General features: G+C 45.5%; 1 protein-coding gene across 1 annotated transcript; it reads right to left on the bottom strand.

Annotated features, from left to right (window-relative positions):
• Positions 1-2,565: 2,565 nt before the first annotated feature.
• Positions 2,566-3,867, bottom strand: LOC311116958 (uracil nucleotide/cysteinyl leukotriene receptor-like; the record flags this gene model as incomplete). The annotated part of the gene is made up of 2 exons (XM_084191966.1): positions 2,566-3,452; positions 3,711-3,867. The coding sequence occupies 2 exons, from the start codon at positions 3,865-3,867 to the stop codon at positions 2,566-2,568; spliced, it is 1,044 nt and encodes a 347-aa protein (XP_084048092.1).
• Between the last annotated feature and the right edge of the window lie 10,825 nt (positions 3,868-14,692).

The raw sequence follows: 14,692 nt of genomic DNA, 5'->3' as shown, positions 1-14,692 counted from the left end.
GGTGTAGGATGACAAAGGAATGTTAATTGGGATTACATGAGAAAATATATACAGTAAAAACATTTGATTGTAACATTAATTAACTTGGTCAGAAACATTGAATACACTTTAATTAGTGAGAATAAGATTGTATTATCATAATCATACACTTGCCCAAAGCATATTAGGCATTACTAAGCAAGATTTTAAAAGAATGAACAGATCAAGATCTACTAAGAGTGGCAGCAAAAGGTATGCATTCCCTCTTAAAAAAGGTGAAATACTGTACAACTAGAATTACAACTAGGATGTCATCCATTGATTTGGTCTTTACCAGCACTTTAGCAGGGTTGAAAATAGTTACAACTGAAGAGACATGATATGATGAAACAAGCTATAATTGATTTCCCAAAGAACAAAGTTCCAGTCCCATATAGATAGGAGCGGCAGTATAGAACAAAGTTCCAGTCCCATATAGATAGGAGCGGCAGTACAGAACAAAGTTCCAGTCCCATATAGATAGGAGCGGCAGTATAGAACAAAGTTCCAGTCCCATATAGATAAGAGCGGCAGTATAGAACAAAGTTCCAGTCCCATATAGATAGGAGCGGCAGTATAGAACAAAGTTCCAGTCCCATATAGATAGGAGCGGCAGTACAGAACAAAGTTCCAGTCCCATATAGATAGGAGCGGCAGTATAAAACAAAGTTCCAGTCCCATATAGATAGGAGCGGCAGTACAGAAAAAGTTCCAGTCCCATATAGACAGGAGCGGCAGTATAGAACAAAGTTCCAGTCCCATATAGATAGGAGCAGCAGTATAGAACAAAGTTCCAGTCCCATATAGATAGGAGCGGCAGTACAGAACAAAGTTCCAGTCCCATATAGATAGGAGCGGCAGTATAGAACAAAGTTCCAGTCCCATATAGATAGGAGCGGCAGTATAGAACAAAGTTCCAGTCCCATATAGATAGGAGCGGCAGTATAGAACAAAGTTCCAGTCCCATATAGATAGGAGCGGCAGTATAGAACAAAGTTCCAGTCCCATATAGATAGGAGCGGCAGTACAGAACAAAGTTCCAGTCCCATATAGATAGGAGCGGCAGTATAGAACAAAGTTCCAGTCCCATATAGATAGGAGCGGCAGTATAGAACAAAGTTCCAGTCCCATATAGATAGGAGCGGCAGTACAGAACAAAGTTCCAATCCCATATAGATAGGAGCGGCAGTATAAAACAAAGTTCCAGTCCCATATAGATAGGAGCGACAGTACAGAACAAAGTTCCAGTCCCATATAGACAGGAGCGGCAGTATAGAACAAAGTTCCAGTCCCATATGGATAGGAGCGGTAGTATAGAACAAAGTTCCAGTCCCATATAGATAGGAGCGGAAGTATAGAACAATGTTCCAGTCCCATATAGATAGGAGCGGCAGTATAGAACAAAGTTCCAGTCCCATATAGATAGGAGCGGCAGTACAGAACAAAGTTCCAGTCCCATATAGATAGGAGCGGCAGTACAGAACAAAGTTCCAGTCCCATATAGATAGGAGCGGCAGTACAGAACAAAGTTCCAGTCCCATATAGATAGGAGCGGCAGTACAGAACAAAGTTCCAGTCCCATATAGATAGGAGCGGCAGTATAGAACAAAGTTCCAGTCCCATATAGATAGGAGCGGCAGTACAGAACAAAGTTCCAGTCCCATATAGACAGGAGCGGCAGTATAGAACAAAGTTCCAGTCCCATATAGATAGGAGCGGCAGTATAGAACAAAGTTCCAGTCCCATATAGATAGGAGCGGCAGTATAGAACAAAGTTCCAGTCCCATATAGATAGGAGCGGCAGTATAGAACAATGTTCCAGTCCCATATAGATAGGAGCGGCAGTATAGAACAAAGTTCCAGTCCCATATAGATAGGAGCGGCAGTACAGAACAAAGTTCCAGTCCCATATAGATAGGAGCGGCAGTATAGAACAAAGTTCCAGTCCCATATAGATAGGAGCGGCAGTATAGAACAAAGTTCCAGTCCCATATAGATAGGAGCGGCAGTACAGAACAAAGTTCCAGTCCCATATAGATAGGAGCGGCAGTATAGAACAAAGTTCCAGTCCCATATAGATAGGAGCGGCAGTATAGAACAAAGTTCCAGTCCCATATAGATAGGAGCGGCAGTACAGAACAAAGTTCCAGTCCCATATAGATAGGAGCGGCAGTACAGAACAAAGTTCCAGTCCCATATAGATAGGAGCGGCAGTACAGAACAAAGTTCCAGTCCCATATAGATAGGAGCGGCAGTATAGAACAATGTTCCAGTCCCATATAGATAGGAGCGGCAGTATAGAACAAAGTTCCAGTCCCATATAGATAGGAGCGGCAGTACAGAACAAAGTTCCAGTCCCATATAGATAGGAGCGGCAGTACAGAACAAAGTTCCAGTCCCATATGGATAGGAGCGGCAGTATAAAAAAGAGGTCTTGGGATGGCAGAGGCTTGAGTGAAAACAGGTAGAAAAATGTCTTTAAAAAATGACTTAAAAATAAGTCAGTCAGACAGAGTTCATATTTCAGATGGTCCCACCTCCTGCTCCTCAGAACTCCGACTTGGCGCTGACAGAGCTCTCGTGTGTTCCCTTCAGCTCTCCTGCGCTGGTGGCTCCTGATCCCCCGGCCCTGTCTCTACAGAACAGCCTCCTCACCGTTCCCCGGAACTTCTCGGCCCCAAACAGGTATACCAGGGGGTCCAGGGCTCCGTTCAGACAGGTGAGGGAGGAGGTGAGGCGGTTGGCCAAGGACAGACCTCGCCTGGTCTGGCAGGAGACATCTGGGTGGGCGTACCCCAGGATGAACGTGGCTCTAGAGGCGTGGTACGGCAGGAAGCACACCACATAGATCAGCATGACCAGGCCGATGGTCCTCAGGGCTCGTAGCTTCAGCTGGGGCTCCAGGCGGGACCCTCTCCTCAGGCTGTGGATAATGAGCAGGTAGCAGGACAGTGTGGAGAGGAACGGAGGGGTGAAGGCTACGGCTAAAGAGACGAGGGCCTTACGGGAGGCTTTCTCCCTGTACAGCTGCAGACACACAGTCATCCCGTCCACCTCCGCAGTCTGGCGGGTGACCAGCAGGGGCGCCATGGAGACGGTGACCAGAGCCCACAGGGAGAAGCTGATGATGTGGGCGTAACGGGCACGGCGGACCTTCAGTGACCTCACAGCGTGCACCACGGCCAGGTAGCGGTCCCCAGCCACGCACGCCAGGAAGTAGAGACTTGCGTACATGTTGACATAGAACAGGAAGCCGGCGACTCGACACGGAACCTCGCCGAACGGCCAGTGGCCCCCCGTGAGGTGGTATGTGGCGCGGAGCGGCAGGATTATGACGTAGGAGAGGTCGGCCACAGCCAGGTGCAGCAGGAAGACGTTAGCGGGAGAGGATGTGCCACGTTGCCGGGAGAAGATCCAGAGGGCCAAGGTGTTACCTGTTGTGGTGAAAGAACAAGACTTGTACTGATCTCATTTATTAGAACTCAAACATCCTTACATTCCTCAGCTAGCAACACAATCATAACTGCAATTCTTTAAGCTAAACATCGGTGGCTCCTTAGGATATCTCAACTATGGTGGATGAAGAGGATATCTCAACTAGGGTGGATGAAGAGGATATCTCTGTCAAGGTAGGCTATATAGCGAACACAACACAACACAACATAGCACAACACAACAAAACATAACATTACCATTGAGCGCCAGGAAGAAGACCAGAATGTAGTAACCTCCGAACACCATGTTCTCCACGGTGTTGTCCACAGGAGCACAGCTGCTCTCTGAAGACATGTTGGACAGGAGGGACATCAGGGCGTCCATGTCCATGGTGGGAGTGGACTCCATCTTCATCTCTGGGGAGAGAGAGGAGAGAGCGAGGGAGAGGGAGACACAGAGAGAGACTGAGAAAAAGGCAATCAAATAACTGAGGAAAACTTGATTTGGGAAGAATCAGCTTGTAGAAGGAGAAAATGCTGATGTTCTTTGGGATGTGGTTGCAGTAAAAATACTTGATCTGTAAAATAAAATAAAAACAAAGCTGAAAAAAGCTGTAAAAGCTTGTAAAAGAGCAAGAAAATAAATGACCAAGAGAAAATCAAAATGGGGATTATGTACCCTACAGATGTCTTCTCTTCCAAGGACAACTTTTAAAGTAAAGTAAGGAAAGAGTCACCCGAGACATTGGTGGCAGACTTCTCAATACTGGAGGGGAAGAAGACAACAACAAATCTCTTATTTCATTCTGAGAGCCCCTCAGCCTGGCACACTGCCCCGTGCACCAAATACCCAAAACATAGAAAGATTGGTATTGGAAAAGGCAGACAAGATAACAATCAATGAGGACAGTAATGAAAACTACCCCTGCCTCACCATGATCAAAACCAAGATGGCGTAACAGTGCGGTCGTGTATTCTATAGTGTCCTCGTGTAAATAGCCAGTTTTTTTTGTCTTTTTCGTATATATTTCTCAATCTCACTTTCCATCCTTTAACTAAATATACTTTCCTGCAACCCGACTCATACAATGTGGAACAGATTCTATTATTTCTTTATACCTTTTTAAATAGAACCTCCGGCTGAAACTAGCCAGTTAGCCAGCTAACTAGCTACTTGCTATTGGCCACCGTTAGCGGTCTTCACCATTGTCCGTGGCCTGCACTACCTACCAGCCAGCTCTAGCCTGGACAATTATCGGCCAGTCTGCACAGTCTGCACAGTGCGCTATCAACCCAGAGCATCTCGGATTTTCTACCGGAATCACTGAACCTTAACACTGGATCATCGCAACTAGCTAGCTGCAACCGAATGGCTGTTGTTGTTTTTGGCTAATCACCACTGTCCCAAAGCAAGCACCAGTTAGCCTGGAGCTAGCCTCGAGCCAGGCCCATCTCCCGGCTATCTACCTCTCTGTCAACCGGACGGGACCTCCTAGTGTTGACACGGAGCCCCGCCGATCCCATCATGACTGGTCTGCCGACGTAATCGTCTGATGTGGTTTCAACGGGCTTCCCGTTGCGACGACCACAAGGATCCATCTGCTAGCCCCGGCCAGCTAGCACACGCAATCAACAGCCGTGCCTCCTGCTCGCCTGTGTCGTAGCAGCCACCGAACTGCTCCCGGACTCACCTATTGCTGTTCCCTGGACCTTATGATCACTCAGCTACACAGCTGATGCCTGCTGGACTGTTCCTTTATACGGTACCTCATCCTGTTTATCTGTTTAGCATCAGCCCAAACTTTATAGAACTGCCAAAGGGGGCGGAGTTGTAATCTACTGTAGAGATAGCCTGCAGAGCTCTATCACACTATCCAGGTCTGTGCCCAAACAGTTTGAGCTTCTACTTCTAAAAATCCACCTTTCCAGAAATAAGTCTCTCACTGTTGCCGCTTGCTACAGACCCCCCTCAGCCCCCAGCTGTAAATCTGCAGGGGTAGCCAGGTGGAAATCCAGAAAGCAACCTGAGGAAGTTTCGGGAAGACTTCCAGTCCCTAAGAGAAGAAGCAAAGAAGCAAGAAGCCTCTCCATAGACCAAAATCCATGAGAAGACGACACCCTCCAAGCCCTGACAGAAGCCCAGTCTCTCCAAGACTCTCCTCCAACGTCAAATCTCTCTTCTATCTTTTCTAGAAAGAGACTTTGCTGAGTTCAGAGAGAAATCCTTGACCAGTCAACAGCTGACAGAATAGGAGACCAGCCTGTTGAATCAGGTGAAACAGCAGCACAGTGAGATCAGGGAGCTACAGTCAGCCACGAGAGAACTGGAGGAGGACAACCAGGCCCTCAGAATGGACCTGAGAGAGATGATGACCACCACTATCGGACCACAGCCACCTGCAATACCTACAGGGAGATCTACAGGAACTGAAGGAAGAAGTCATCAGACCTACAGAGAGAGATACAGGAACTGAAGGAAGAGGTCATCAGACCTACAGAGAGAGATACAGGAACTGAAGGAAGAGGTCATCAGACCTACAGAGAGATACAGGAACTGAAGGAAGAGGTCATCAGACCTACAGAGAGATACAGGAACTGAAGGAAGAGGTCATCAGACCTACAGAGAGATACAGGAACTGAAGGAAGAAGTCATCAGACCTACAGAGAGATACAGGAACTGAAGGAAGAGGTCATCAGACCTACAGAGAGATACAGGAACTGAAGGAAGAGGTCATCAGACCTACAGAGAGATACAGGAACTGAAGGAAGAGGTCATCAGACCTACAGAGAGATACAGGAACTGAAGGAAGAAGTCATCAGACCTACAGAGAGATACAGGAACTGAAGGAAGAGGTCATCAGACCTACAGAGAGATACAGGAGCTGAAGGAAGAGGTCATCAGACCTACAGAGAGATACAGGAGCTGAAGGAAGAGGTCATCAGACCTACAGAGAGATACAGGAACTGAAGGAAGAGGTCATCAGACCTACAGAGAGAGATACAGGAACTGAAGGAAGAGGTCATCAGACCTACAGAGAGATACAGGAACTGAAGGAAGAGGTCATCAGACCTACAGAGAGATACAGGAACTGAAGGAAGAGGTCATCAGACCTACAGAGAGAGATACAGGAGCTGAAGGAAGAGGTCATCAGACCTACAGAGAGAGATACAGGAGCTGAAGGAAGAGGTCATCAGACCTACAGAGAGATACAGGAGCTGAAGGAAGAAGTCATCAGACCTACAGAGAGATACAGGAGCTGAAGGAAGAAGTCATCAGACCTACAGAGAGATACAGGAGCTGAAGGAAGAGGTCATCAGACCTACAGAGAGATACAGGAACTGAAGGAAGAGGTCATCAGACCTACAGAGAGAGATACAGGAGCTGAAGGAAGAAGTCATCAGACCTACAGAGAGATACAGGAACTGAAGGAAGAGGTCATCAGACCTACAGAGAGATACAGGAACTGAAGGAAGAAGTCATCAGACCTACAGAGAGATACAGGAACTGAAGGAAGAAGTCATCAGACCTACAGAGAGATACAGGAGCTGAAGGAAGAAGTCATCAGACCTACAGAGAGATACAGGAACTGAAGGAAGAGGTCATCAGACCTACAGAGAGATACAGGAACTGAAGGAAGAGGTCATCAGACCTACAGAGAGATACAGGAACTGAAGGAAGAAGTCATCAGACCTACAGAGAGATACAGGAACTGAAGGAAGAGGTCATCAGACCTACAGAGAGATACAGGAGCTGAAGGAAGAAGTCATCAGACCTACAGAGAGAGATACAGGAACTGAAGGAAGAGGTCATCAGACCTACAGAGAGATACAGGAACTGGAGGAAGAAGTCATCAGACCTACAGAGAGATACAGGAACTGAAGGAAGAGGTCATCAGACCTACAGAGAGATACAGGAACTGAAGGAAGAGGTCATCAGACCTACAGAGAGATACAGGAACTGAAGGAAGAAGTCATCAGACCTACAGAGAGATACAGGAACTGAAGGAAGAGGTCATCAGACCTACAGAGAGATACAGGAGCTGAAGGAAGAGGTCATCAGACCTACAGAGAGATACAGGAACTGAAGGAAGAGGTCATCAGACCTACAGAGAGATACAGGAACTGAAGGAAGAAGTCATCAGACCTACAGAGAGATACAGGAACTGAAGGAAGAAGTCATCAGACCTACAGAGAGAGATACAGGAACTGAAGGAAGAGGTCATCAGACCTACAGAGAGATACAGGAACTGAAGGAAGAGGTCATCAGACCTACAGAGAGATACAGGAACTGAAGGAAGAGGTCATCAGACCTACAGAGAGAGAGCTACAGAAGCTGAAGGTTATGTCATATTCGACATAGTGGGTGACGTCACATTTGACATTGGTGATTATGTCACACAGTTATACCACATTTATGAACCGTTTATAAAGCATAACATACTGTTATAGATGCTTTGTAGCACATTTATGTAGTGTTTGGAAGGCATTATGGAGGCTTTATGAATCCTTTATAAGCTGAACGTCATTTAAAGAAGGACCGAAAAAACTACCAAAAGTACCAAAAACACAGAGGCCCTGTAAACCAGGAGACACGTCTCATTTACCAACAGGCCCTAAGAACACAGAGACCCTGTAAACCAGGACACATGTCTCATATACCAACAGGCCCTAAGAACACAGAGACCCTGTAAACCAGGAGACACGTCTCATATACCAAGAACACAGAGACCCTGTAAACCAGGAGACACGTCTCATATACCAATAGGCCCTAAGAACACAGAGACCCTGTAAACCAGGAGACAGGTCTCATATACCAAGAACACAGAGACCCTGTAAACCAGGAGACATGTCTCATATACCAACAGGTCCTAAGAACACAGAGACCCTGTAAACCAGGAGACAGGTCTCATATACCAACAGGCCCTAAGAACACAGAGACCCTGTAAACCAGGAGACACGTCTCATATACCAAGAACACAGAGACCCTGTAAACCAGGAGACACGTCTCATATACCAAGAACACAGAGACCCTGTAAACCAGGAGACACGTCTCATATACCAAGAACACAGAGACCCTGTAAACCAGGAGACACGTCTCATATACCAAGAACACAGAGACCCTGTAAACCAGGAGACACGTCTCATATACCAAGAACACAGAGACCCTGTAAACCAGGAGAGACGTCTCATATACCAAGAACACAGAGACCCTGTAAACCAGGAGACACGTCTCATATACCAAGAACACAGAGACCCTGTAAACCAGGAGACACGTCTCATATACCAAGAACACAGAGACCCTGTAAACCAGGAGACACGTCTCATATACCAAGAACACAGAGACCCTGTAAACCAGGAGACAATAAGGAAAACATTTGCTTGACAAAACAGAGGAAGCAATTAATCAAAATGAATTTAGGGAATTATGGAGGGAAATTGATAACACTGTTAAAAAAAAAAGACCTCCCAATCAAAGATGGGAATATCTGGAAACAGCATTTTGAAATCTCCACCCAAACATCAGTAATAGAACAATTAACATAATTAGAATGAACAGTAACAGACCAACAAAACCTGCTGGACAATCCTATTACACTGTCTAAACTAGATGATTAAAATAAAGGTCGTCCAAGAGCGGTAAAGCCTGTTGGCCAGACAGCATTCTAACAGAGATGCTGAAACACAGCAGCCCTAAGCCGAGAGAGGCTATTCTCAAGCTGTTTAACCTAGTGATGGGGGTAGGCTACTTTCCTGAGATCTGGAGACAAGGCTTTATCACAAAAAAAATTTGACAAGTTTGACCCTAATAACTATAGACATGGGAGGGAGGGAGGGAGGGTTAGCGAAAGGGAGAGAGGGCGGGAGGGAGATAGAGAGAGGGAGAGGGAGGGGATTAATTTTTTGGCACTGACCCAGACTTTACTAGGTAACAGGAGATGTTAGTGTCCCAGAGGAATGTACAGATGCCCCCCAGAGTATAACTGACCCCTATTGCCCCACTCTCAGAAGCAGCACTTTATCCACGTAACAACCACACCTTGCTCTGAGATGCAATTCCAGACCTGGGTTCAAATAGTATTTTGAAATCATTTAAAATGACTTTATCTGTGCTTTATTGAACTTGCCTGGCTTAATGGACCAATAGAGTAGTCCCAAAACTGCAAACCCTGCACACCTGGCACTCCAAGTACACTAGAGCAAACAGTCAAAGTATTTGAAAGATTTCAAATAGTATTTGAACCCAGGTCGGTGCCACACCCTGATATCTCTCACTACCCCCTGGTCTGTCCCAGTTGTCTGATTTGTCACATTACCCCCTGGTCTGGCCCAGTTGTCTGATTTGTCACATTACCCTCTGGTCTGGCCCAGTTGTCTGATCTGTAACATTATAATTAAGGACCTTGTGGCTCTTCCTACTCAGATGGAATGGCCTAACTGTTTGGACGCAGGCAGTTTAGAAGTGCCGTTACTGTTGGGTTTCCTGAAGCCGTCAGTCTAATAACAGGTGTTCTCTAAATATTCTAGCCCCAACAGATGCAACTCTAACTGTCGATTGGCTGGAGGAGAGATGAAGACCTTTTTAAGACGTTGAACACCCATTGAATCTTAAAATGCAGAATCTATTTTATTTCCCTTTTTTTAAGTCATATCAATGCGGTTTAATTCTCCCATCTAAAAGAGAACATCCACCCTTCTATGTTATGACCTCCAACATCTTTCCAGTGTATCACTTTTAGTTTCCAATCACCACTGCCAACACTGCCGGCACCACAGGACAGCTGTGAGCGGTTAGCCAGACAATAAGCCCAAACATCAATATTATCAGAGCCTCCAAGACAAGCACAAAAGAGGTGTGTACCGGGGATAGTTCTTATTATCCCACAGATGTTGGAGCAGAGGGGAGAGTGTCAGTGGGAGGATACACATAAACCACTCACAATAACAGAATAACTCACTGATGAAGGTCATATTACATAGTTGTGGGACTCCCTCACTAAAACTAGGCTTGGCCTGGGAACTGTGGAGACATTCCTGGGTGAGAGGAGGCTTCAAACTTCCTTTGTCCATTTCAAACTAAAACCCCAGCAGGTCTCGCTCCTATACATGCTGGCTCAGAGAGTCACAGTGCTTCCCGAATGGCACCCTATTATACAGATGCAACCTTGTAGCGTATTCAAGGTTTAAAAAGGGTTCTAAAGTTTGTAATTTCCACTTAAAAATGTAGACTTGATTTGACCTAACGTAAAATGTATCAACCTCTACAACAAAAATAAATATTAATTAAGAAATACACATTATAATTCACATTTCCTGTTGCTGCAGGATTATTTTCCTGCTATAGCAAACTGGCTCAAATTAAGATCCTACATCTGTAATATATGCCATTTAGCAGACACTTTTATCTAAAGCGACTTACAGTCATGCGTGCATACATTTATATGTATGGGTGGTCCCGGGAATCGAACCCAGTACCCCTGGCGTTACAAGCGCCACACTCTACCAACTGAGAAACACACTCTTCCCTACATACAGTAGTAGACTACTTTTCACCAGAGCCTTACGGGTCCTGGTCAAAAGTAGTGCACTATATAGGGAATAGATTGCCGTTTGGGACGTAGCCCCAGAGAGAATGTGGAACAGTGTTAACTGGAGAGTTTCTCATTTAACCTTCTGCCTCTACATTGTGTTGGAGCTTCCCAAGGGATGTGTCCCAAATAGCATCCTTTTCTCTACACAGTGCCCTTTTGACCAGAGCCCTATGGGGAGCAACACGCTCCGCTGATTATTACTGTGTGTGTGTGTGTGTGTATGTGTGTGACAACCCTTCCTCCTTCCAAAAATACCCTACCCTCCACTCCTACAGAGAGCAAAACCCCCAGAACATGCCTCTAAATACCCCAGATGGTGTAAATCTGTGGGAGCGTTCGCACCAGTCCAGCAGTCAAGAGAGGAAACACAAAAAGAGGAAAGAGGGGATTATTTGGATCAGACTAGGATTGTGTCCCAAATGCCACCCTAATCCCTATCAAGTGCACTGCTTTTGACCAGGGCCCATGGTCAAACGTAGTGCACAATATAGGGAATAGGGTGGCATTTGGGACGCAGATAGTTTTGAGAGATTATTCAAAGCCTTCATTGTGAGGGGGAATGGGACTGCTGTCAGTTCTGCAGCGGAGAGCAAAGCCTTCTCTCTAGACATATTTTACACTTCTCACAGGGACCCTGTCTCTGGGGTCAACATGAGCCTGTCACTGGGGTTAACATGAGCCTGTCACTGGGGTCAACATGAGCCTGTCACTGGGGTCAACATGAGCCTGTCACTGGGGTCAACATGAGCCTGTCACTGGGGTCAACAGGGACCCTGTCACTGGGGTTAACAGGAGCAAATGTGACCGCTGTTAAAAGTTGATCCCCACAGAAAATACTGAAAGCACAAATTGAAGGCTGCAAAATACATTGTGAAATGTCACTAAATCTCTACTGAGTTAAATAATTTACCTGATTATTTTCATTGACCCACTGTCTGAAAACTCATCTGACAGACCAAATCCAACTCCAACTGAAAACCACACAGCAGAAAACCAGACTAGAAGCTTGCATGTGTGCTGGTAAATTGCTGGGTTATTTGGCTCTGTGATGGAGCTAGATACAGTATCTATTGAGTTACAATGTACTGCATCTCCAGTGACCTTGAGAACTTGAACAAGTCTCATCCTCCCCAAACTATATCCTCTATTAAAATGTAAACTCTACAAATAAGACGATTAGATAAGACCATGAGAAAAATTCCTCAGAGTAGTCCCAGATCAGAACACCACAAACATCTCAATTGCTCCGTTGTGTCAATCTAATTAACATAATAATACAATCCCCATCAGAATCTGTCTGTTTAAGCTAGAGGTATCCGTTTTTTTTGCATGGGCTGCGTCTCAATCCACCGCATCCGCCGATGTCGGCCTTCCGCATCTGAGGTGGAAAGTGGCAGAGCTACAGCGCTGTTTGTCAGACCAGGAGACGTCCCTGCAGACATCAGCTACAGCAGGAGACATCGGTCTGAACTAATATGACGACTATATGGAAAGATGAGACTCTCACGAACACGATGGTGGTCTCCGTTTTGCTCTACGACCCCCCCACAAGTGTCACGGGACTCGTCTGAAGGTAACCGGTACCGGTTAAAACAATTTATGGAAGTATGGAGGTAGTGTTGTGCCTACCTCAAAAATGGGTTAAAATATGTGTAAAAGATATATGTATATTTTCCTAGATTTAGGACAGACACTTCAAAACCTAATTCTGTATTATTACTTTGTTGCCATTTTTTTGCCAAATATTCAATTTGTTTCTATTAGCTAAAGTAGTAAAGGCAAAATTCAATATTTTATAAAATATATTTTTTTCTAAAAAAAATTGATACCTAAATGGGTCCTAAAATTCAAAATCAAATAGCTAAATGATCCATTGTATGTCCATCTTAAAACTATTCATATGTCAGCTTAGAACCCCCCCCCCATAGCTTATACTTTTAGTTTAAAACCAGAGAGAGAGAGAGAGGGACACGCAGAAGACTATGACAACGTAATGTGACTTTTTCTGCAAAAACTTAAACTCAAATAGAGAAAAGACCATGAGAAGGTAATTCTTCAATAAAACCAGAGAGAGATCAGACTTACCCACCAGTCCAGCGCTCTTCTCAGACACAGTGTACTGCTCGAGGGAAGGGTTGCCCAGTGCAGTGAGGGGGAAGTGGTGTGGGTTGCCCAGTGCAGTGACGGGGTAGTGGAGTAGCTGACTAGTCGGCGCGGGTCTGGCTGTCAACAGCTGGTGTAGGACGGCACAGTTCACAGAGCAGTAGGTAGGGTAGGGTTCACAGCGCAGTAGGTAGGGTAGGGTTCACAGCACAGTAGGTAGCTCAGCACAGTGTTGAGGTTCCTCTTCTGATGTGGAACAAAGTGAAGACTAGGAGGGACTGGGAGGATCTGGGTTGGTTGGGAAGCTGCTCTCTCTCACTGACACGAGGTTAGGGATGCTGTCTTATCACCCTCTTGTCTCTCTCTCTCTCCTCTCTCTCTCTCTCTCTCTCTCTCTCTCTCTCTCTCTCTCTCTCCCCCTCTCTCCCCCTCTCTTCTCTCTCTCTCTCGCTCTCGCTCTCTCTCTCTTTCTTTTTCTCTCTCTTCTCTCTCTCTCTCTCACTCCTCTCTCTCTCCTCTCTCTCTCTCTCACCTCTCTCTCTCTCACTCTATCTCTCTCTCTCTCTCCAGGAGGCTCTTGTGCTGAGACTGTGGCTCTTTTTGTGTCTCAACAAATGTGATAACAGAAACCCAGAGTCCCAATGGGAGGCTTTGATATGAACCCTGACCCCACCCTTTCTTCCCATCCCCTCTGCTCTGAGGGCCACTTGTGCGCCCAACAATAGGCCAAGTCAGGAGGAGTAGCGGCGGCTCTGTTCAGCGCAGAGAAAATAATGGCGTGCCTTGGTTGGAATGAGTGGCTGAGTGGGGAACCATGGTAACCACTAAACCAGGCCTAGTGGTGGTGCACCCAATGGCTGAGTCCCTAATGACACCCTATTCCCTATTTAGTAGGTCTCTCGTTAAAAGCAGTGAACTATATAGGAAAAGGGTGGCATTTGGGATGCAGCCAATGCCTTTAGGATGAATAACTCCCCATCCCCCACCTCCCTCCCTCCCCTTCCCCTCTCCATCCTATCAATAGATAGAAGATGGACTGTGCTGTTAATTGAGCAGTTTATGACTAAAGTCTCAGAGATGATCCTTTGTGGAGATCTTCTGTCTAAAGTTCTAAAATACAGAGAGAGAGAGAGAGAGAGACAGACAGACAGACAGACAGACAGACAGACAGACAGACAGACAGACAGACAGACAGACAGACAGACAGAGAAAGAGAGAGGGCAACCAGTGAAGAACAAACACCATTGTAAATACAACCCATATTTATGTTTATTTATTTTCCCATTTGTACTTTAACTATTTGCACATTGTTACAACACTGTATATATACATAATATGACATTTGAAATGTCTTATTCTTTTGAAACTTCTGAGTGTAATGTTTACTGTTAATATTTATTGTTTATTTCACTTTTGTTACTATCTACTTCCCTTGCTTTGGCAATGTTAACACACGTTTCCCATGCCAATAAAGCCCTTAAATTGAAATTGAATTGAATTGAATTGAAATTGAAATTGAATTGAGAGAGAGAGAGAGAGAAAGAGAGA

The sequence above is a fragment of the Coregonus lavaretus genome (genome assembly GCF_964263955.1).
Source record: "Coregonus lavaretus genome assembly, contig: HAP1_SCAFFOLD_7053, whole genome shotgun sequence".
Lineage (NCBI taxonomy): Eukaryota > Metazoa > Chordata > Actinopteri > Salmoniformes > Salmonidae > Coregonus > Coregonus lavaretus.
Note: the sequence above shows the minus strand (reverse complement) of the source record. Positions and strands in the feature narration are given on the sequence as shown.